Source organism: Thermobia domestica, chromosome 9, assembly GCF_964235325.1.
Source record: "Thermobia domestica chromosome 9, izTheDome1.hap1.1, whole genome shotgun sequence".
Taxonomy (NCBI): domain Eukaryota; kingdom Metazoa; phylum Arthropoda; class Insecta; order Zygentoma; family Lepismatidae; genus Thermobia; species Thermobia domestica.
Window position 1 is genome coordinate 164,707,238 of NC_137462.1, and position 24,848 is coordinate 164,732,085.

General features: G+C 34.6%; 1 protein-coding gene across 1 annotated transcript in view; it reads left to right on the forward strand.

The window, feature by feature from the left end:
- Positions 1-15,875: 15,875 nt before the first annotated feature.
- Positions 15,876-24,848, forward strand: part of LOC145694195 (putative glutamate receptor) — a 33,118-nt gene continuing 24,145 nt past the window's right edge. Inside the window, exons 1-2 of the mRNA XM_081770308.1 lie at positions 15,876-15,950; positions 20,099-20,196. Coding sequence (XP_081626434.1) covers positions 15,924-15,950; positions 20,099-20,196 — 125 coding nt within the window. The 5' untranslated portion in view covers positions 15,876-15,923. The remainder of the gene's footprint in view (positions 15,951-20,098; positions 20,197-24,848) is intronic.

Below are 24,848 nucleotides of genomic sequence, written 5' to 3' on the forward strand. Positions count from 1 at the left end.
TCTAATGTAGATTCAGTAGCTGTTTTTATATGGAGTACTAAAAGTGCAAAAGCTGCTGCAGAAACCACGCAGTGATTTAATACATAAACGTCAATAACATCAACAACAGAAATTGCATTATAAAGTTTAACAGCTTCAATCCGAGCTTCATTAAATAGTTTAGGAAACTGAAGATTTAGTATTTGCTGTCTAGACCATTGCGTCCTAGCAGTGTCACTGGCTTCGTTCCATTAAACTTTGGAAGCTTTGTAAATTACTTTATTCAATGTGCAATGCACTGGTAAATAAGAGAAAATGTATTTAACTCTTTTGTTGTTTCCAAAATGTTCGATTGGCGGTGATGTTTATAAGTACTAGAAATTCATAGCGATATTCAAATAGATTATGTTTGTGAGTGACGAAGACACCACAAAACTCAAACAGCCACAACCTTTGTGAATTATAACGTAGAATTTTATTGGGGAAAGGGAAGGCGAAAATGTATTTTCAGCTTAACCAAATATTTAAATATAAGAGGTACTATACATTTCCATTGCTGTTACGTCGTTGATAGTTATTTTAAAAGAGGAGCATTGAGTTGTATCTTCGGAGCTAGGTGTTTTTGTAACCGGGCAATAGAATTAACGTAATATAGTGTCATTGGTCTATATGTTCCATGAGAGTAATTAGAACATTATAAACATATAACCTATGGATCATTGTTTCCTAAATGAAAGGAAAAGTTCTATTGAAGTTCTCTGAATCTCATGAGCAGAATAATATATAATTCAAATTATTTTTAAAAAATAATAACTTTTCTCACGTGTCAGGTTCTTCGATCTAAAAGATGAAAGTTTTCAACGTCTCTCAGGAGGATCTATTCAGTTTTTAAACAACTGGTCTATTGGATCTGTTAAAAATTTAAAACAAGAATTTTAGGAAAACCAAAAATGGATCAAAAGATTGCGATCTTGGCCTACAATTAGTTGTTGGATCAGAGACCACAAAATTTTTGAACTGCACCTAAATGAAGATTACGTATTTCGTACGGAATAAGTACATCATACTGAATTAAATGATAGTTTGGGTTTGGTTACACTGTATGTAGTTCTCGAGATGTAAGGCCTACAAAAAAAATTGATTGAAATATATTGAATCAAAAAAAAAACTTTAATCAAATTCTACGATCTGCAAAATAACTTCTTAACGTCTTTCAGGAGGATCTATCCAGTTTTGAAGTAACTGGTCTATAGGATCTGTTAAAAAAATATATTAAAAAAGAAAAAAGAATAGAATCCAAATTATGTGATTATCTAAATATCGAAGCGTGAGCACCCATTGACAAAAAATTAAAAGACAACGTCTATGACATGGACAATAATGCTTTTGCTGTTTTCGTTTCGTCGTTATTTCCTGCATTCCCAGAACCACCAAATTGAGTGAATTAAACATACTTGTAGTTTCATTTAATAAACATATGTAGTAAAGAAGAAGAAGAAAATTGACTTGATTTAATGCGTGTAGAGATAATTCACAGCACTTCCTCCATGCAAGCAAGTTCCCATCAGACAAATTCCAATTATAACGACGTAACTATACCACATATGGATTAGGTAACTTTCCAACTTCGACTACTTAATATACGATACGTTTGCAATCTTGTGTATCTATAATATAAGTAATACAACGATAACAAATTACACAATGAACCATAAAGTGTTATGTTTTTATGGAATTTAATAGCTAATTAATAAACGATAGACAGTTAATGCACTTTCATTTACGACTTTTGAATTCGTAAACATTTTGAAAGTTATCTGTATTCATTACAGATAGTTTTCTTACTAGGATGAAAAAAATAAATGTAAAAAACATGTTCGGAAGTGTTTGTATGAAAGGAGAAACTATAAAAAAAATTAAAATAAAAATAAAAAGGCTTTTGCTTTGCTGTTTATTCTAATTTTGAAAGAAAGTACAGGTAGGAAAAAAGAAAGAAAGAAAAAAGCTGTTAGGCTACCAATTTTTTGTTGTGTGTGTCTTTGATTGCATGGGCATTGAAATGGTTCTGGTTTTAAGCCAACATCTTTTTAGAACTTGGCGACCAAAGAGATAGCTATGAAATTATTTATTAGTTACTCGTTCCTATCCTAAGCTATAAATCTGTTATTGATGGCAGACGATGAAAATTATAGAGAAGCAACTTTAGTATATCAAAATCTACCATAATACTCTTTTCTATCTCGCCTTTTTTTGTATTCTATATCTTTTTTCTTTATGTCCTGCTTGTTACGTCTATCTAATACATAAAAGTCTTCGTTCGTAACGTGTTCCAAAGAATTTTTACTTCTTCCTCTGTCTTTATATACCGAGAAATAGTTCTGTGTAATTCTCCCCTCCTGGTGTAAAACAAATTGATAGTTAATCATGCTCACTTACAGTAGTTAACCGCGATGACAGCACATGTGAACTGAACAACTTAAGAAAATAAACACTTAGAGATAAGCATAAGGAGCTACGTATACGATTGGTGTATCATCTATAAGTGTGTGTGTGTGTCTGTGTATTTGTGTTTGTGTATATGGTTGCGTGTGTAAGCTTAACAACACGAAAGATTATTGTTATTATACCTTGAGGTACAGAAAGACTGTAATTCGGAAGTTACTATATATATATAACGCACTTAAAGAAATGTAAACATAAATTATGAATTGTAAGGTAGCGGCACAGAAGTTACATCAGCCATACATAGTTTGATGTTGTTATTTTATCTCAGTTTTTTGTTATTCAGGCCATAACTCATGCATATTGAAATGTCGTATAACGAGTACTTTTGCTCAAGTGTACTCAGCTTTCCGACTTATATTCTACTTATAAAACACCTTCAGGCATTGTATTTAAAAATTAGCATCCTGGATACAATAAATAGGCCTATATATTTTTTTGAAAACAACAAATTTTGCGTTCAACTACAATAGTGGTTCCCAACCTAAGGGACGTGAATAGCGAGCAAGAGGAGTGCAAAGTACTGACAGAAACAAACTGTAAATTTATGAATCAACTACCACCTATAATGACCATTTACAATATAACTTCAGCTAACTTCACAAGCACCATATATTTGACATTTTGTACCTATATTATTATTATTATTATTATTATTATTATTATTATTATTATTATTATTATTATTATTATTATTATTATTATTATTGAAAATTTCATAATCCAATACTGCATCTGAAATCGCAGAAGGAGTCACACAGAAGGTACATATGAAATATACAGGGATTACGAAAGGAGGTGTCAGATAAACTAGACTGTGAACCTCTGATTTAAGGGATCAAAATTACAATTTTGATAAGCGCTCCTTTATGTTTATCAATAAATACTTAGATATTTCAAAGAATACGTACCAAGTTTGAACTTAAAGAAAAACCAATCACAGTATTAAATATTAAATTTGTATGGTAATTTATTCATCTGCGATTTAACTCTAGGCTAAATAAGAGACAACGAGGTGCGAACTAAGGAAATAATTATAATTGGTGGAATGAAGAAATGAAAGAAAAACTGTGACTTCCGATACAATTGAGATACTAAACTCCAAACCTTCAAAAGATAATAATAAGAAATAAAACAAGATAAGTACGTATATAGTAAAACTCAAATATTCTATTACAAACTTTACATGTTTATTTACTGGAATAAGTACTGAAACTTACTGGGAAAATGTATATTATCAAAGTGAAGCAGCTCCTGATCTCGTCAATGGTCGAGCAAGTAATCGTTGGTACTTTCCAGGTGATTTGACATTGCAGTATTCACAGTATTCACACACAGTATTCACATGAACCCTTTCCCGTATATTCTTTTTGCGCTAATTCCAACATGGCGCCTTTCCAGATGTCCCCCATGATTCACATTACGCTTATCCAGTGGAGCTCTACATCCATTCCTCATATCCAACATTCGATTTCAATCCCTCTACTCGTTTCAACATGGCATTACTAGACACTTTTACGTTCTAACTTCGCCCTTTGGCGTTATTTAACTCCCACCTGTATACGATCTGCCACTAAACACCCTCTTTTTCTCTGTTTGTTTTGGTGCTGAATTCAGTGCTAGCAACCATTTTCAACAATTGAATTCATCAAATCGGAATGGTCCCTTGTGAGTTAAAAAAAAAGCTTCAAGAAATCGCAATTGGTACATAAATACAAGGAATTGTTGTCCATACAATTTTTCATTTAAGCTGAGTGTGTGATGGGTAACAAAAAGGAACAATTCAGATAATATCTCCTTCGTTTATTTTTAAAAATCTTCAATATGAGCTCATCTTGCAATGTGGCTAGTGCTAATACCAGAATTATAATCACTATAAACAAAATTGCCACCTGCACCTTTTATTTCTTCCCTCCTTCCATAGCAGTTGGACACTAACACATATAAATTCTTGGTATTTTATTTATTAGTTACTCGTTTCAAGAAACAGCAAACAAGAAATGGGATCGAATCATAAGCTCTTGCAACCAAAAAAAATCATGAAACATTATCCTTAGCAACAATTCTCCATTAATTACAATTTATTTTCCGGACAGCAAGGCTTGTACTTACTTCCTATTGTTCCTTGCTTGAAATAGTCGCCTGCGGAAAAAAGCGGGACATCCTGTATAAAGTATTTTCTTCGGAACCCCCTGCTGAACAACACAGTAAGGTGGTGTAGCTCCATCTCCCTATAAACGTCAGCCTCTCCAAATGAGAATTTCCACCTGTGGCTCTTTTTAGATATTGCCGTGTGTATGGAGCCGCACTCGTTTTTGAGGAATGAAAGAAGCCGAAATGATGCAATTAAACCAGTGACGAATTGCTTCCTCGCAGAGAGGAGGTTATATAGCTTGTAACCGAAAGCGACGACAAAAAACCAAAAGCATCATCGGTCAGTTACCAGTGGACATTTTAAAGACCTCACAAACAAATGAGAAAAATCACATAAAGCAAACATTGTCACTTAACAATTGTCGAAATTTTGGGATGTAATAAATACATACCAGGCTGCTGTTAAGTGGTTAGTTTGTTCTCTTCTAAGATATATATTCACATTTTCCTTAACGAAGGTGAAAAAAGTATTCGTTTGTAGCATAACGACAAAAAAAAGTAAAGTTGTGAACATAGGGAAGATTGTATAACTATTAGCACGTGGCATCAACTCTATATTTAGAAGTAAATAAATCAAATACAGTAGACTTCAAGTTAACCGATTACCACGGGACCGAGCCCTCGTCAGATAACGGAAAAGTCGCTTAAAACGAAAATCACATTTCATAGTCCCTAAATTGTATAGCATCTTTGTAAGAGATAAAAATACGTTTACAGTATTATAGCTCAGTAAATTTGACTTGCCAAAGTCAAAAGTTTTCGACCATAAGTTACTCCAGTGACACTCAGTTGAACGAAATACTGCAAATTGAGTAAAGCGCAATAGACTATCACACAAAGCGTTGATTGAAGAAAAACACAAGACTGAACAATTACGGTTGAGTCTACAATGTTAAATACAGTACAGTACTGTATTATATTACTGTTGTATTTTTATTATTGTAGTGAAGTATCGAGCGCGGCTGATAACGAAAATGACTTATTTCTTGGAAGGTGGGCGGCTAAAGAGAGGCCGGTTAAGAGAGAGTAATGAAATTGGCTCTATATGTAATTGGCTCAGAATCATCGATTTGTGTAAATTCTTAAAGTAAAAGTAAACGCTATTTCACAGCACCAAAGCTTTTCTATCACAGCGTAAATTTATATTTTATCTATTTTTTGGAGTTTCATATCAGTACACTTCAAAATACGGGAAGTATTCAAAGAACACCATGACTTCAATGTACACCATAAACCCACCAAAGTCCATGGTCTCAAAGCAAGGATCTGCTTCTGGTCCCTCTCTAAGATACGAATGAGAAACTAGCACTAGTTCTGGCCCCAAAGTAAAGTAATTCGTCGCGTTGACCAAAGTTTTTTTTTTTTTTTTTTTTTAATGGCGATCTAACCCTTCGTAGACATGGTCTGGCCACCGGCTCCTTCCCCATTCCTGGTTGTACCTGTCGATGTCAAGTGCTAAGCTAAAAAAAAAAAAAAAAAAAAAGTTTAGATCGACAGGAAAATTCTTTAACAAAACCTCGTAAACTGGTAGTAAAAGAAAAGGGAAGTTTTTCTGTCGTTTATTGCGGTCTGTTAGTACACAAGAAATACATGAATTTGTGTGTTTTGCAGTGACGGTTTGATATCCGTAAACAAACTGTTAAGATCCTCTGCTGGTCTTCCGAGTGTAATGACATAAGCCCGTATCAACGATGGCGTAAAGATTGAATCACGGTATGTCCAAATACCACTAAAATCCTTTATGTCGCCATAAAAATTAGTTTATAATATATATATATATATATATATATATATATATATTCTCGAAAGGGATGTACGAGAATAGACCCTCAAACATCTAATTTTAATAAGCTTGATCTAATTTATCGCTTGATGTAATCTCATTGTTCTACAATATTGAAGCTAGACTAAATATAAAGTTCTAAGTGTAAATCATAACTACAGGCTATATCTCATTAATCATATTATATGCTGTCATCTTTCTAGTGTCATAATGAAAATCTTGGAGAATGTATACTTCAACATTACTTTCTTCTTAATTTGTGGCATGGCTATCACCACAGTATGAATTGTGAAATTTAGAAAAGAAAGGTTCTCTTCTCTCTACTTTCGCGAGAAATAAGCATAAGTTTAAAAAATATTTGCTTTTTTTCTCTGCTTTCTCGAAAAATAAGCATAGGTTCAGAATAATCTTTACTTTTCTCTATATTCTCGAAAAATAAGCATAGGTTTAGAAAATATTTTCTTTCTTCTCTACTTTCTCGAAAAACAGGCATAGGTTTAGAACAATGTTTGCTTTTTTACCACTTTCTCGAAAAATAATAAACATAGGTTTAGAATAATATTTGCTTTTTTACTACTTTCTCGAAAAGTAAGCATAGGTTTAGAAAAATAATTACTTTTTTCTCTACTTTCGCAAAAACTGAACATAGGTTTAGAATAATATTTGCTTTTCTTAGTGCAGTAAAATTACCAAAAAGTAAGGAAAAAATTAGTAACAAGTCGAAAATTGGTACAGATGTTAGAAATGATGTTCTAAACAACATTTTAAAAGTCCCCTAAAATCCCACCTGACCTTCGTCGCCATATTGGAAAATGGCCGCTGGAAGTGTCAAATGAACAATGTCCAGATAAAATAGAAATATCTTATTTAAGGTTAAACATAAATAGATAAATTTAGTGTCGTTTTATAGAACATAGATAACACAATATTTTTAAGAAGAAACAATTTTTCATAAAAAATATTGTTATCTATGTCCTATAGAACAACACTAAATTTATCTCTCCAGTTTCAACCATACCGAAGATATTGCTATTTCTATCTGGTTATTGTTCATTTGAAACGTCCAGCGGCCATCTTCCAATATGACGACGAAGGTCTGGTGAGATTTCAGGGGACTTTTAAAATGTTGTTTAAAACATCATTCCCAACATCTGTATCAATTTTTAGCTTGTTACTAATTTGTTCCTTTCTTCATTAGAATTTGAGCTTCATTTACTGCACTATCCCTGCTTTCTTGAATAATAAGCACATATTTAGAAAGTATTTGCTTTCTTTCTCTACTTTCTCGAAAAATAAGCATAGGATCAGAAAAATTATTCGCTTCTCTACTTTCTCGTAAAATAAGCATAAGTTTAGAAAAGTATTAGCGTTTCTCTACTTTCTCGTAAAATAAGCATATATTTAGAAAACTATTCAGTTTTCTCTACTTCCTCGAAAAATAAGCATAGATTTAGAGAAATATTAGGTTTCCTTAACCTTCTAAAAATAATAAGCATAGATTTAGAAAAATATTAGGTTTTCTCTACTTTATCGAAAAATAAGTGTAGATTTAGAAAAATATTAGCTTTTCTCTACAATCTCGAAAAATAAGCACAGGTTTAAAAAATATTCGCTTTTCTCTACCTTCTCGAAAAATAAGAATACATTTAGAAAAATATTAGCTTTTCTCTACATTCTCGAAAAATAAGCACAGGTTTAGAAAATATTCGCTTTTCTCTACCTTCTCGAAAAATAAGAATACATTTAGAAAAATATTAGCTTTTCTCTACATTCTCGAAAAATAAGCATAGGTTTAGAAAAGTATTCGCTTTTCTCTACTTTCTCGAAAAATAAGAATACATTTAGAAAAATATTAGCTTTTCTCTACATTCCTGAAAAATAAACACAGGTTTTAAAAAGTATTCGCTTTTCTCTACTTTCTCGAAAAATAAGAATACATTTAGAAAAATATTAGCTTCTCTCTACATTCTCGAAAAATAAGCATAGGTTTAGAAAAATTTTCACATAGCTCAACTTTCTCGAAAAATAAGCGTGTTTAGAAAAAATATTCGCTTTTTCTACTTACTCTGAAAATTTTCATAAGTTTAGAAATAATATTCGCGTTTCTCTACTTTCTCGAAAAATAAGCATGGGTTTAGAAAAATATTCCCTTTTCTGTACTTGCTGTAAAAATAAAAGTGAGAATTTAGACTCATCCATATCATTGTGTTCAGTACGATGAGATCTATCGATTGGTATATATCTCATCTCTGGATATTTTTTCTTAAAAGCTAATAATATAACATTGTAGAAGTTAGTAGTATTTGTGCATTTTTTAAACTCTCTAACACAAGCATTGCTAATTAGGGCTTAACCTGGAACTATACAAATGAGCAAGTTAATAAAGTAGAGAATACGGTATGTTATTATCGTAAGTCTCTATAATGCTAAAAATAAAGTTTTATGATTGTTTTCACATTTTATTGTTCATAATATGAAAGTGTAACAAGCACTAAGTGTTATTTTAATGGTGTTGTAAATATATTTCCAATTACAAAACGAGGCTAACAAAACTTACTTATGCGTTGTAGTAGCGATGGACATAACAACTAAGTATTTTGTCGACTGTGAACACTTCTGCACATCTGGAATGGTCATTTCTAATCTTCTAACAAAGAAAATACTGACTACCTTCATGAAATACGGTACTTACTCTTTAATAGAAATATGTTGCGAAGTTATCTCTAGTTAAATCAACAGGTATCAGCTGCCAACATAAACCTAATTCACATACACAAAAGAACCCAGTTAAATTGTAGCATTAAAAAATGTTTCAAGTTGCAAGCTTTGAATAGCTTTAAAACCACACTAAATAAGAAACTGAAGTTAAAGTTCAAACAAGGAAGGAGAATGAACTTTAAGAATTGGAAACGCTTCAAGACAAAAGAACTTTTACGAATAACCTTTGAAATAACACTAAATATGTTACTAAACAATGAAAAGAACAATATTGCTGTCCTGCCCAATATTTGAATATTGCATATCGTTTATATACGCGTGTAAACACTGATTACCGAGAACATTATGATCACCTGCTACTTTTTTGAACAAACTTGTTCGGCTGAGGTGGCACAGCAGAATAGCTCGCCGGATATGGTGCCAGTGATTTCACTCCATCAGTCAATGTGATGTTTGTGCTTGCAATGAGGAAGTCTAACGATATATCAGAGTTTGATAGGGACCACATTGGCTGCTAATGCATTTTTGCCTGGTCATAGCGCTGAAAGTAAGCATTTCTACACACACGTTGATCTATACTTTTCATCTTATTTTCGGTCAGAAAACACATCCTAAACTTGTTGGTGTTGTTTTGAAACAACCTATATATATATAGTGAGAGGGAGAGACTGACCACTATGTTATCGTGGAGGTTTGCGTTCTTATTGACCTAACAACGATTTCTTCTAACTGTGAAGGAAGGATGGATTTAGTCATGTTTTGTTTTCAGAAATTGACGTGTTTTGTGAGGAGCAGCATTTGATTTATTGTGCAAATCTGGCTGCTCCGGAACTTCCATTTTTTTTTTAATCAAGAATGTTCTAGATCATGGGCGTTATTTGGGGAGGGCAGGTACTTTCCCCTGAGTTTGAAAAATATATCCTTTTTAATAAATTGTACACTAATATACTAATTAAAAACTCCAATGTTAAAACAGTCCTGCCTCTCCCTGGCAAAATATGCAATAAGGCTATTGTTCGAGGTGGGTGTATATAGGACATTGTCAAGCTTTTTAGTACTGAATATAAGAGGTGTGTATATGTATGTGTGCGACTCCATGTTGATTATTGACCCATCTTATGCTCACTGATGCTTCAGTATGAGCTGCTACTTCCTAGTTGTGCTGTATCTTCTTGTACTTGGCATTATGGTGTTCTGCAGGTAGGCATAATTTATATTCACTTGATAGAATTACGTATTCATTTTATATTCAATTTCTAATTTTCTGTTAACTGACCAAATTCTTGAATGCATTTCAAATAAGCCTTTTTCTATGTAGCTCATCAAGGAAAATCGAACTTGTATTTCTTAATAATAGCATTTATACTGAGAAACTATGAACATAAGATAATCTCAAGTTAACCCTCCTCCGCCTAAATTAAGTTATACAGGATCTTCTATCTTAATTTCCTAATTACGAGCCTAATTATCTATTTATCGATATCACGAGCATATTGGAAATAACAGATGAAAATTCTCCAAGATTTCCATTTTAAAAATATTGTACTTCAATTTAAAAAATTCCCATAAAATATTCATCTCTGCACCAATAAATTTGAAAAAAAAAATCAAAATATCCTGCTTGATGTAGAACGTCACACCTAAGTTTCAGCTCAACAGAATTTTACATTCCTGAGATTTAAAGTATTATTCGTGAAGAATTGAGCTTCTTATTTTTACTTTGATTTTCTTCAGGCAGCGAATGTTATTAAATGTTTGAAATTTACGCATTTGGATTCCATATCATTCAAGCAACAGAAATCATAGTTTCTTTTACTCGTAATGAAACACACTTCCAGATGATATTGATGTCAAATGGATAGAGCATTGATAACAGAAGTTTCCAGTAAAGAAACCTGAATATATTTATGCACAATACGGCTCGTAAAACAGTTTCCTTATTGTCTCCATAAGCGTTGTAAAATCTTTTATACGTAAAACATAGTAATTCTACATCCTCCCTTTCTCGTGGTATAAGTTGAACTATAAACAAAGAAGCAGTTCTATGAAGCTGTGAGACGCAAAAATCAATACATTATATATCAGCGAAAGATTTGGCTGGATAAACATCTATGCCTGGCATTAAAATGATGTTACAAAACATTTGCTTGCTGCAAGATGCAAACTGGAGTTTAAAATGTAAGTTCAATGATAAAGAATTTCATGCACGAAATGAACTATTTGAAATGCAAAATATTCATTTAAAAACATATGTTAAACCCGGCGTTTAGCTGTTAAAACAAAATTCTAAAATATTATTCCATTCTTTAGAAAATATGAAGTATGTGAAGATACTTATTACCTTCTCTTGACACTGAAAAGAAAAATGAACATTAGAAAGCATAAGTTATTTAATACGATCGTACATTTTTAAAATTCTCAAGGTGCATTTGTCATTTCAAATGTGAAGGAAAATGGATTTATAATGGAGTTTTACATGCAAACTACTAGTACTAATATCTCGCATAGCATTTGCTGCAATACATATGTACATTTACGAGAAAACACCGGTTCTCTGGCACAGTTGACAAATTTTTAACACATACACACTCTTTAATCTTTACATTCTAATTATAGAGAGTTAGGTTTATTAGAGAATATTTGTATAACATACAAATTACAAGTGGACTGCCTCTATTTAGAAACGTTCAATGGTTCATGTTATTATTCTTTCTTGGTTTATATTTCTTTTAAAAGTGCCAAGTCGACCAAGAGTCTGGAACTATTGCTGAAGGAAATAAAATCACATCTAAGTTATCCTCCAGTAGTTTCCAGCATAATGCTCTTCTTATGGTTAGATATCATAAACATTTATCTGGTGTTTTCTGTTTCTTTGAAAAATGAAGAAGATTCGTTTAATCTTCAAGAGCTGGATGATATGGTGCAGGGAATTTCCAAGTCAAAATTGGACACAATCATAGTTGCTACTTCGTATTATGAAAGTAAGAAATTCTTATAAATTACTATTTGTGAATCACATATTTGCACATCAAAAGACCAATAGATATCTTGAAATTTAGACCAATTATATTTCTGATCATTAAACATATTTCGGACCCTCTGCTGAGTTCCTTTGTCTGCTTTGACTTAGAGATCTATAATCATCTTCTAATAGTTAAGAAAACTCTCTTCGGAGACTGAAGTAAGTTGTTTCTCATAGCAAATCATATTCTTGTTGTTGTTGTTGTTTCTCCTCTGTGAAAATAAATGCACAGTGGAGTCAAAGAAAAAATATCATTCATCCTTCAATCATCTGTATTCTACCCATTCTTGGTCAGGACTTTATATGAACGAATTCCTGTGTTTTAGAAATGAAACGAAATCTTTTAGTTTAACGTCCCACGATTAAGCCTGTTAGGCTAAGGAAGACATGATTAAGGCAAGTAAATGATGATGGAAGAATTGGTGGAATGAAAATAAAGGAGGAAACGGGAGTACCCCAAAAATCCACGGACACGATGTTGTCCACCACAAACTTACTTGGGCGGAGATTGAACCAGGAACCCCCACTCACCAGAGATAATCACTCTGCCATTGAGCCACCGTGACTCCTTCATGTGTTTTAGAACTTCTAGTAGTGTTGTATCGGGAATGTTGAAATATGCACAAAAATCCTACTCATCTTTTTTTTTTATATATATATATTTTCGAGATATTTAGAAGAAAGTTAAAACTATTTGTTAAAACATTACAAGTATGATTCGGGTTTCGTTTGAAAGAATATACTTGGCCGCTGGTCCCATATAAATTTCTTTAAGATCTGGTTATAATCACCTTTCATTTCCTGAAAAATCAAGTATCCTATATTTATCGTATGAGTTCAACCGAGCTCATCCAACAGTGATCAAACTTGGCATGGTGGTAAACTTTGACGTACTATATAAACGTGTGAAATAACGTATTGATGTGCAGACTTTCGGTTTCCGAATTATGGGCGGTTAAGGTTTGAATCAGGTTTTTAAAAACAAAATCCCATACGCCGAACTCACCCGATCGGGATCAAACTTGATTTGGTGGTAGACCTTGATATACTGTAGGAGCACGTGAAATGTTATGGTGTGGAAACTTCTGGTTCCTATGTTATGCACAATCAAAATTCTAAGTCAGTTCGTGGGCGTAATAAAAACGTTATATATATATACCGTTTTAACACTAATCAAAGATCATTCTTAGACTCCAAACAAAATCAAACACAGGAAAATTTTATTACGAGTATTTCACTTGTTATCTACGAATTTTTATGGGCAAGCTATATGAAAATGCTATAAGCAAAATATGAAATTCATGTTCTTATAACATAGATTTTTCTTTTAAAGTAAGAATTTTATACTGACTAGAAAACAAGAAAGCCTTATGTTTCCAACTTGACAAGAATATATGAATGATGTTCGGATAGCCTCCTCCCGTTAATAGAATCCTACATAGCATTACAAAATAGGTAAATAAATAAATAGTAATTATAATAAAATAAATTATGACCAATGAAAGATATTTTCATTTCATCGCATACAGTACACACACGTGTATATGCTTATAATAATACTTCAGAAACTTGAACATTGTGTTTATTAAATCTTTAACATCTTTCTCATTCTTAATTGTTTTATTTTAGGTTGGAACCATCTGTATAGGCTACTACAAATGGTGAAAGATTTTCAAAAAAGGGCTATTCTCATATTACCTTGCTACAAAGAATATAATAATAAAGTATTTAATTTGTATCAGCCTTTAGGAGCCATGGTTGCAGTTTTACCCGAAAATTATGCTGAATATTTCGTCATAAACGTAAGTTTAGAAGAAATGAGCAAATTTAATTTAACTTTTTTTAAAATCCTTATTATAAGTGAGAAATATCTCAGTCTGTGAACAATGCTATTTCCTAATAGTTCACAGTCGCCACTACTTATCTTCGCTGCATGAGGGAAATAACATTTTTTTCAATCTGAAAAGATATACTTAGTACTAATTGACGGTTAGTAATTGACTAATTAGTACTAATTGGAAATTTCTTGGTTTAGAATATAAAGTACTGTAGTTCACATTGCAGTTTAGATCAAATTTTCAGTATTAAACAAGATACCCTTATTATACTGTACATACTTGTATTTTATCATTTAAGACAAGTGCATTAATTGATTTCTCCGGCGAAATATTAATTTCTGACATTGTATTTGTTTAAAATTTCTTTTTCACCTTGTTCCTTCTAATATGTTTGGACAATACTACAGAAAAGTCGTGACTGATCTCTTTCAAAATAGGTCGTGGATAACTGGATAACATCGCTTAATATGTTTCTCAATACGAGAATTTTAATCACGCATTAGTCAAGCTCTTAAGATGACACTAAGAATTACTTTGAATAGAGTCTAATTAATTAACCTAATGCGGAACCTAACTTTAAACACCTTGACAGGTTCCCAATTAATAAGCGAAATTTCTCCTACGCGTGATCACCAAATTTCATTAGTTAATCAACTTAAAAAAATGTAGATAGATCACTAACTAATACATTATCTAAATTTCGTTTTAAGTAATGTACGCAGGACCTCCCTTCTGGCTAAAGGCTTGAAAAAAAAATAAAATGAAATGAAATCTTTTAGTTTAACGTCCCATGATTATCCCTGTTAGGCTAAGAGAGACGAATGATGAAGGAAAGTGAGTGATGATGGAAGAATGAGCGGAATGAGAATGTGGGAGGAAACGGAAATACCTCAAGAAATCAATGGACACGAAGTTGTTCACCACAAACTTACTTGGCCGGGATCAAACTAGGGACCTCTCGCACCAGATGAAAGCGTTCTATCACTGAGCCACCGTGCTCCCTCAAGCTAAACGCTGGAATTCTTGTTTCTGGTGTGGAAATACCGAGTTCGATCTCAGACGAGGTATATGAAGTTCGAATTGATGTTAAACTGCATGCCAGTGTCTTATATAATCTGGGATATTAAACGAAACTTTATACTTTTAACCAAAAAGAAGTAACGTATGGATTATCGATAATCTTAACAACTTTTATAAGTTCCAAATTAAATGAAATCCCTATTCAGTGTTAGTAAGTAAAAAAAAAAAAAAAAAAAAAACTTAAAATGATAAGAATTTTTTGTAACACAAAATGATGAGGCGAGTCCATTGGACTCAACTTGTTTTTCTTCACTATTTTGAATTTTAGGCATACTTAGTAGTAGTAGTAGTAGTAGTAGTAGTAGTAGTAGTAGTAGTAGTAGTAGTAACAACAGGTTAGAAGCCCCATAGGGCCCGTTTTGTTCTTGAACTTTATGATAAACATTTTGTGACCAACTTAAAACAGCTGGCTAGGATAACGCGTAAAACAGCTGGCTAGAGTAGCGCGCGAAAGAACGTTCTTCCGGGAGCATTACTCTCCCGAACGGGTCGTCAATGGACTCACCTTATCATTTGCCATACCTTATCAATTTTATCCGTCTGTACATTATGTCACTCTCTTATCTTCTTTCAGCTGGTGACTGCATCTACTGCCACAAGACCTTTATTTCTATTAGGTGGCTTTGGAAACGGCACAACACTAAAGAATTTGCCAATGAAATATAATTCGTCAGTGTATGCATTAAGGAAAAATGTTAAGGGAAAATCATCCATTGTTCTTGATATATTCAAAATTAAACCAAATTTTCCAACAATGGAAGTCATTGTTGCTGAAAGATTATTACCAACAAAACCATGGAAGATATCCAATTACAATATTTGGCAAAGAAGATCAAATTTGCAACGCATGCATATCAAATGTGTTCATTTTGAGGTACTGTAAGTTTATTTATTTCATTTTTCGAGACCCGAAGATTAGAAACGGACTATTGCGACCAGTGTTACCAATTTGTGGGGAAACTCGCTAAATCTAGGGGATTCGTTTCCCAGGATAGCAACAAAAAATATTTTTTCCGATTAGCGACTTTTTTTTGGGTGATTTTTAATTGACGATCTGGTGAAGTCATTTTTATGCTGTCCTCATTATCTCGAAAGAGTTTAGATATATGTTTGTTTTTCTTTTATTTATTTGAATCAGCGCAAGCGTCGACGAGCTGGGCAAGTACACAGCATTCGGCTAAAACTCCACGGAAAATTGGAGTCAATTCATCTCCCATCTAGTGACTTTTTGTGTCAACTTTTTCGCAACACTGATTTCGACTTCTCATAGTCTTGCAGGTCTGTTGTAGAGCCAAAACGACAATAGTTAATGAGAAGCAGTTTCCTGGTAATTGGCTTAGCGTTCTAACCAGGGAACTGTACGAATGGGGCACTCGAGTTGCCGGATGAGGTGCATCACATGTGAAAGAGGATGTAAAAAGATGTCCATATGCAAAATTGTAGCGGCTGAGGGCAACATGGACGAGCGTGAGAGGCGGAAGAAGTGGGGCCTACAGTGGGACTTAATAACACAGAAATATGCAGAATCACACGTTTCGCTCCCGAATGGTGAAAGAAATGCATGTGAAATGTATAGGAAGTGGAACATGAGAAGAGGTGCTATATTGTGGGGGATATGGTCATCATGGGCGCCATCTTGAAAGTAGCCATCTTGAATTTGAATTCAAAATGTTAAATGAAAAGTGGGGCATGTGGTATATCAATCAAGACTGAAATTTTACCAGAAATTCATTGGTGTGAAAATTGCTATTGTAACTGTCTTGTGAATTAGAAAAAACGAGCAGGTAAGAAAGAGCACAGAGATGGGTAAACAAATGTCTCATACCCATGAAATAAACCTTAAGAATAAAAAATCCAAAGGTAATTAGGTTGAGGCTGACGACAGTTTCTGATTCGTATGTATTGTTTGTTACATTACAAGCCTACAATGATGGAATTTTGGCACGTAGGGCTTTGAACACTGGACAATACAAAGAATGTCGGAATAAGTGACTGATATTACAATGCTGTGACTTATAGACTTAATTGGTTAAAATTATAACATATTTTAATATAAAATGTTATAAATGTGGTTTCTTGTTGCATTACATTTCAATTGCAATTTCAATGTAGATCATTATAAACTCTGTGGCTAGATGCAAACTAGTTGTGCGTAAGAAAAAGAAGTTACAAACGATAGAGGTCGGAGCAGGTAGTACAGAGCCATCGACAACATTCTGTGCTAACAGAGAGAGACTGCGCGAGCGATATGAATAACTGACGTGCGTGCTTTCTACGTAGCCGGATACCTTGAAGAACATCCGGGGAAATTCCAAACTCCATAATGACCTTTTGTTTTGATTCTGACATAGCAGCAGATTGTCAGGAAGATCAGTGTACTAATCCCAGCTTCGTCAGGTGTGCACACTGCGAAAATGTCTTTTGCTTCCAGCACATTCTTATCGATACCCTCCACATTAACTATTTCATAGACTGGCATGGTATCTTTTTTCGCCTATATTTATTTGTAATTGCCTATATTATGATTCATGTTATTGTATTTCAAACGACTCACGGTGTAATGAAATGTGTTTTAGGCAAGTACGTATATTGTTCACAAACATACAGCAATCTTTATCCCCTTCAACATTCCCAGTGAATTGCATGTGAACACACTTTTTGTACTCTTATAGAGGTGCATCAAGTGAGTACATTCTGCGAATGGTTTAGATAATATGGTTTTCCACACGATCACTGTCATATGCATACAGTATACTTTTTGTCATGCACTCTTTGCTGGACAATTGACTTATACCTTAACAGGCCTCAAATGAAACATTGGATATGTAGCCTATGTCCATATATCCCCTCCAGACGTTGTTGCATGTTCGTATTTCTTACCTCACAATAAAGAAACTATAAAATTAATCGCACCAATGCATTTCTGGTAAAATTTCAGTCTTAATTGATATACCACATGCCCCACTTTTCATTTAACATTTTGAATTCAAATTCAAGATGGCGCCCATGATGACCATATCCCCCACAATATAGCACCTCTTCTCATGTTCCACTTCCTATACATTTCACATGCATTTCTTTCACCATTCGGGAGCGAAACGTGTGATTCTGCATATTTCTGTGTTATTAAGTCCCACTGTAGGCCCCACTTCTTCCGCCTCTCACGCTCGTCCATGTTGCCCTCAGCCGCTACAATTTTGCATATGGACATCTTTTTATATCCTCTTTCACATGTGATGCACCTCGTCCGGCAACTCGAGTGTCCCATTCGTACAGTTCCCTGGTAAGAACAAGTACAATCTTCTCGCTTAACCTTGTATTAAAGTCAGAAGTGGCATAAAGCAATTACTTTCGGTTTTAACGTTGATGTACTAGAGATAGAGAGAAGTTATTTTCTGTAATCAATGAAGTGTCTTAAGAATATATGCCATCTCCACTTTAACCTAATAAAACCGGAAGTGGCAGAAAATCAATCTCTTCCGGTTGTTAAAGTTGATTGCAAATAGAGTAAAAACGGTAGTAGAAAAGCGAGAAGTTATTTTCTGCAATCAATTAAGCGTTCCAAGGATATAATCCATCTCCACTCTAATATCTCTACTAAAACCAGAAGTGGCAAAAAGAAAATCAACCCCTTCCGCTTTGAATATTAATTGAGAAAATAACACGAGCAGAAACTTATACTTGTTCATGTGGTGTATACACGGGACAATGATATTTGTTAATACATCTTTAACATTAAGAAATAGACATTCTACCTAACACTCTGTCTCTATACACTACCCATCAGATACCAAGTCAAACATTTATATAGATGCCAAAGAAATACAATTGGTTTAATTAGTATAGTAGTTTACATCGACATCAATAGACTCACATTTTATTTCTATTTTAGTTTTGTAAAAACAAATAAAATAAAATAAAAGTTTCATACGATTAACTTATGCAGAACTGTACAAGTTTGCTTGTGTGATTTTTGTTTAATAGTAAATACTAATCATTAGTGTTATACAGGGTCGTATCCAGAAGTAGTAGGACTGATTTTTTTTTTAAAGTATTGAACATTTTGGTACATCGACTTCATACTCTTCAAAATAGGCCCCTTGGGCATTCACACACTTCTGGTAGCGAGCCTTCCAGGTCGCGAAGGCCTTCTGGAAGTCGTCCTCCGGTATGCCGTTCAGCGTCCTCGTTGTCGCCGCTTGCACCGCTTCCACCGAGTCGAAACGATGCCCCTTAAGTTGTCTCTTGATACGGGGGAACAGGAAAAAGTCTGGCGGTGCCACATCAGGGCTGTAGGGGGATGAGGCAACGTGGAAACGCCGAATTTGGTCAGGAAATCCCTCACAATCCAAGCGCCGTGGCACGGCGCGTTAACATGGTGGAGCTTCCATTTCCCCACCAGGTCTGGTCGCACGCGTGTGATCCGATTTCGCAGCCGTGTGAGCACTTCCACGTAAAATCTTGCATTTACACTCTGTCCAGGAGGTACAAACTCCTTATGGACAATACCACGACGGTCAAAAAATGCAATCAACATCGATTTCACTTTCGACTTCGACATTCTGGTCTTCTTTTTACGGGGTGATTGTGGGGCTCATGGTATCCTCCTTGTAGGCCTGCGTAAGCATGTCCTTGGTTTCGGTCGCTGATTTTCCCAGTTTGACGCAAAACTTGATGGCGTACCGCTGCTCCAAATTTCGCTTCATCGCAACTGACGACGAGGCGTCACAACAGGAGGTCACTAACACAGTGGTCCACACTCAACTAACGCACGCAGGCGACTGCCGCCGGTCGACACCTGTTCCCAAGGTTCCCCTTCATAACATCCAGCCTTGCAGACCCCCTACATTGCTCCGCGCGCGCGGGAAAAAATCAGTCCTACTACTTCTGGATACGACCCTGTTGATACGTACTCACATATGAACTAATGTCTAAAAGTGAATACGTTTAATTATAGTACTAATACGTATACAGTACATTAAATACTTTTAATGGTTTCATCATGACTATTTTACTTTACAGGAGAAGCCAGACATGGATGTAAGAGATTATAAAATGCTTCTTGGAAGTCATATTCATTTCGACATACTTGCTTTACTTATGGACTCACTTAATTTCACGTAAGTTGAGTGTTGTTTGTCTACATTGTGGGTTTCCTGCCTGGAAGCATAATGATGATCAAAGTAAATGAGTTGTTCAAGAAATGACAATACATTCACCCTTATGGTCAATTAAATTGGCCAATGAATAATCCAGAAAAAAACATATGCCATTCGTGTAAAGCTTGGACACAAGCGATAGTATGTGGGTAGGTGAATGAAACAAAAACTATGACGCGATGTTGTTGTGCAGTAAAGGGATACGGCTAAGCAGATGGAGTACTGCCCAAGTAATTGCTCTTTCTCTGACAACACTGCAACCCTCTCCCTTGTTAAAGGAAACTCGGAGTGCTGCATTGAAATGTCATAAACATTATCCCTTACCATAGTGGAATAATAAAGATAATAATAATGTGGAATAGTTGTGATAATATAAATAAAGCGTGTGACACAATTAATGGTGTGTGAGCAAGGCGAATGAAACAAAAACTATGACCTAATCTTGCTGTGTCGCAAAGGAATGTGACGAAGCAGATGGAGTACTGCGCGAGCAAGTGCTCGTTCACTAGCAACACTGGAACCCTCTCCCTTGCTAAAGGGAGCTCGGAACGCTGCCATCAAATGCCCAAAACCTTGTCCCTTAACATAGTGAAATGATAGAAATAATAATAATGTCGGATGATCATGATGATATAAATACTAAAGCAAGGGACACAATCGTGTGAGCTAGGCGAATGAAACAAAAACTATGACGCAATGTTTGTGTGTGGTAAAGAGGTGTTGCCAAGTAGATGGAGTGTTGCGCGAGCAGGTCCTCGTTCTCTGGTAACACTACAACCCTCTCTCTTGCTAAAGGTAACTCGGAGCGCTGCATTCAAATCCATAAATGCTGGAAATTTAAAGAAAGATAGCCACCGAGATTGGAAATACTTTGCGAGAAAATTATACTATCTCTTATTACAATTCATTCTTGTATTCTACATCTATACAAGATACCTAAATCTAATAATAAATGTAAAATTAGTAATTTTAGATCTATATCAATTTTATGAACTTTTGCGAAAGTATTTGAACAGATATTATATAAACGGATTATTAACCATGTTAAACTAGCAATTTCAGGCTATCAACATGACTTTGTTACTCTCAAATCAACAATTCATCTAGCAATAGTCACTGACATTATAGCTAACTCATTAGATGAAGGATGCCAAGTTGACATAATATATATTGACTTTGAGAAGGCTTTCGACAGGGTAAGTCATAAAATACTGTTAAACAAATTAAATCATTATAATTTTTCTTCAGCCCTCACCAAATTTTTGCATCATATCTAAGTGAACGTAAGCACACAGTTGTCTATAAAGAATTTAAATCAGACGAATAATTTGCGATATCAGGAGTTCCACAAGGATTCAAACGAGGCCCTTTACTATTTCTATTATTTATCGAAGATCTTCCAGATCAAATACTTAACAGTGAAAAATTATTGTTCGCTGGTGATCTCAAAATATACGCCAAGGTAAAATCTGTGCATGATTGTCTTGATTTACAACACGACATAGAGAGTATTGCGAACTGGTGTTCAGTAAATAAACTTGTAGTAAACATACACAAATGTAACGTATTATCATTCAGTAGAAACAAAGTACCCTTAAATATGATTATAAGCTTAGTACTAAAGTAGACCTAATACAGTTAAAGGTCTAGGTGTTACATTTTACCCTAAATTAACGTTCATTAAACACATCAAAAATGTTATTAATAATGTGTTTAAATTATTAGGATTCATAATTATAAGTAGTAAGGACTTCAGAAATATTGCAACACTCTTGAAAATGTATTATTCGTATGTACGCACCAAGTTGGAATATGCTGTTGTGATTTGGAACCCCTCTCAACAAAAGTATCGTCAACAAATTGAAAAAGTTCAATCAAAATATCCTAGGTATTTGATGTACAAAGTAACTGGAATTTATCCTTCACCTCTACTTGAAAACCATAGTACACTGGTAGACAATTTTAATATTTATTCATTAGAACAAGGACGTAATATTGCCGATCTCGTATTTTTCCAAAAAAAATAGTTCAAAATTAATTTGATTGGCCAAACTTTTTATCAACATTTAATTTCCATGTTTCTTCAGTTAGAACTAGAACTAATAACACTGGTCTCTTCTATTGCGCAAAAGGCTATAACCAATATAATGCTGAAGTCATCAATCTAGAGAATATGTTCTGTATATAACAAATTATGTCCAAAAAAAATGATAAAATTGATATGTGTACAATGTCCTGTGAAGCACTAAGAAAACTTGTAAAAATGAATTATAGTAATATTTGAACACCTTAACTGGGCATATGCCTGTTGTATTCATAAATAAACAAATAAATAATTGTTTACGTAAATTATATTAAAGAAAATACGGTAGAGCGTCGTTCATCCGCATTAATTGGGACTGAAAGTTGTGCGGATAGCGATTTTTGTGGATAACACTAGTTAACAAATTTAAACTTTTTGTTTGTTACATGAGAAAAATCACCTGATCTTAAAGGAACTTTTTGCGCTGAATTCGAATATGCACTCGGTTTCTCTCCATCACGTACAGTTTTCCCGTAACAGAGGGATTTTCGGGAAATTCCCTCAAAAATTTCCCTTTTTCAGATATTTTATTCCCCTAGCTCCTATCCCCTTACATATAGTAACATAGAAATTATACCTAAGTATACCTTGATTTATATTTAATAAACCCTAAAAGTTTCGTAAAAATCGCTTTGTTCTTTCTAGAGAAATAAATATATTTGTATGTATACTGTGTGCACTGTTTATTGCACCTGATAGTAATGCTTTCAGATCTCCTGAGTTGGGGTAAAAACGATTTGCTTTATTACTACAAACACAGACATAAAAATGAATATTTACAATAGTCAACAACACACTTTCCCCCCTCCCGGTATCGTTTCCCCCCTCCCCCCGCGCATTTCTTTCTTTCTTGTGTTCTTGACACCTGGTGAGGGAGTTTTGTACATTTTTATATTGGCTTGTGGTTTAACACTACTTCACTTTCAAAGTTGTCTTTGCTGCTAAGAATGCTTTCATGTTTGATCTTAACGGCATTATACCCAACTAAGACCAGAAGTTTAGTTTGTGATCAGTACAATGGCGTCAAGAGGACGGCGTTCGTGTGTTAACTCACCAAATAGTTTTTGTTATGTGTGTGGCCAGTTTGTAGTTAAAGGACAGTGTAGATCCATTACGCCATCGGTGAAACTAGCATATTATATATATTTCGGATGTCGTGTGGGAGTTCAGGACAAAACTTGGGCACCCAACATAATTTGTGCGTCGTGCTACGTCACTTTACTTGCATGGGCCAAAGGGAAACGGAGGTTCATGAAATTTGCTGTACCAATGGTGTGGAGAGAACCCACCAACCATCTGGATGATTGTTATTTTTGTCTCACAGTAGTTAAGGGACATTCTAAAAAAAGCAAATACACAATAAGTTATCCCAACGTTAAATCCGCAATTAGACCTATTCCGCACGGGGATGAACTTCCACTTCCCGAGCCCCCTACCAACTGGGAAGAGATATGGCCAAAAGACTCGGATGATGATCATGACCTTGATGAACCATCGACATCAACATGTACATCCAAGGATCCAACGTTCATCCCTGACTGTGTTCGCGAGCCACATTTCATCCGGCAATGTGAACTTAATGACCTAGTCCGTGATTTGCACTTGACAAAACAAGAGGCGGAACTTCTGGGATCAAGGCTCCAGCAGTGGAACTTATTGGATGCAGAAACGAACATATCAGTGTACAGGAAAAGGCATGTTCAATTTTCAAGCTATTTCTCAATGCAAGATAATGTGTGCGTATGTACGGATATAAATGGGTTGATGGCGGAGCTAGGAATTCCTTACGTTCCAGAAGAATGGGGGTTATTTATCGACGCGTCAAAGGTTAGCCTTAAAGCTGTCCTTTTACATAATGGAAATAAAAAACCTTCTATACCACTTGCGCACTCAGTGAAGATTAAGGAATCCTATGACACCATGTCAACTTTGCTAAATCTTATAAATTACAAGGACCATTGTTGGCAAATATGTTGTGATCTCAAGGTAGTTGGTATTTTATTAGGACTGCAGTGCGGTTACACGAAGTACCAATGTTTTTTATGTTTATGGGATAGCCGAGCTGATGACAAACATTATGAAGTGAAGGAATGGGAACCTAGAGTGAATTACGTACCTGGAGAATGCAACGTCAAATACGCTCCTTTGGTAGATCCTAATAAGATATACTACCGCCACCACTTCATATCAAGTTAGGACTTATGAAAAACTTCGTCAAAGCCATGGACACATCTGGTGAAGGTTTCAAGTATTTGCGAGATAAGTTCCCTAACCTGAGTGGTGCTAAGATTTCAGCGGGAGTGTTTATTGGTCCCAAATTAGGAAATTAATGCTTGATGATAGCTTTGACAGCAAGTTAAACAGTGCTGAGCTAGCTGCCTGGACAGCATTTAAGTGTTATGCGCAACTTTCTGGGCAATAACAAAGCTGAGAGTTACACAGAAATCGTACAGGACATGATACAGAAATACAAAGAGTTGGGTTGTAGGATGTCTTTAAAAATCCACTTTTTGCACTCCCACCTCAGCTT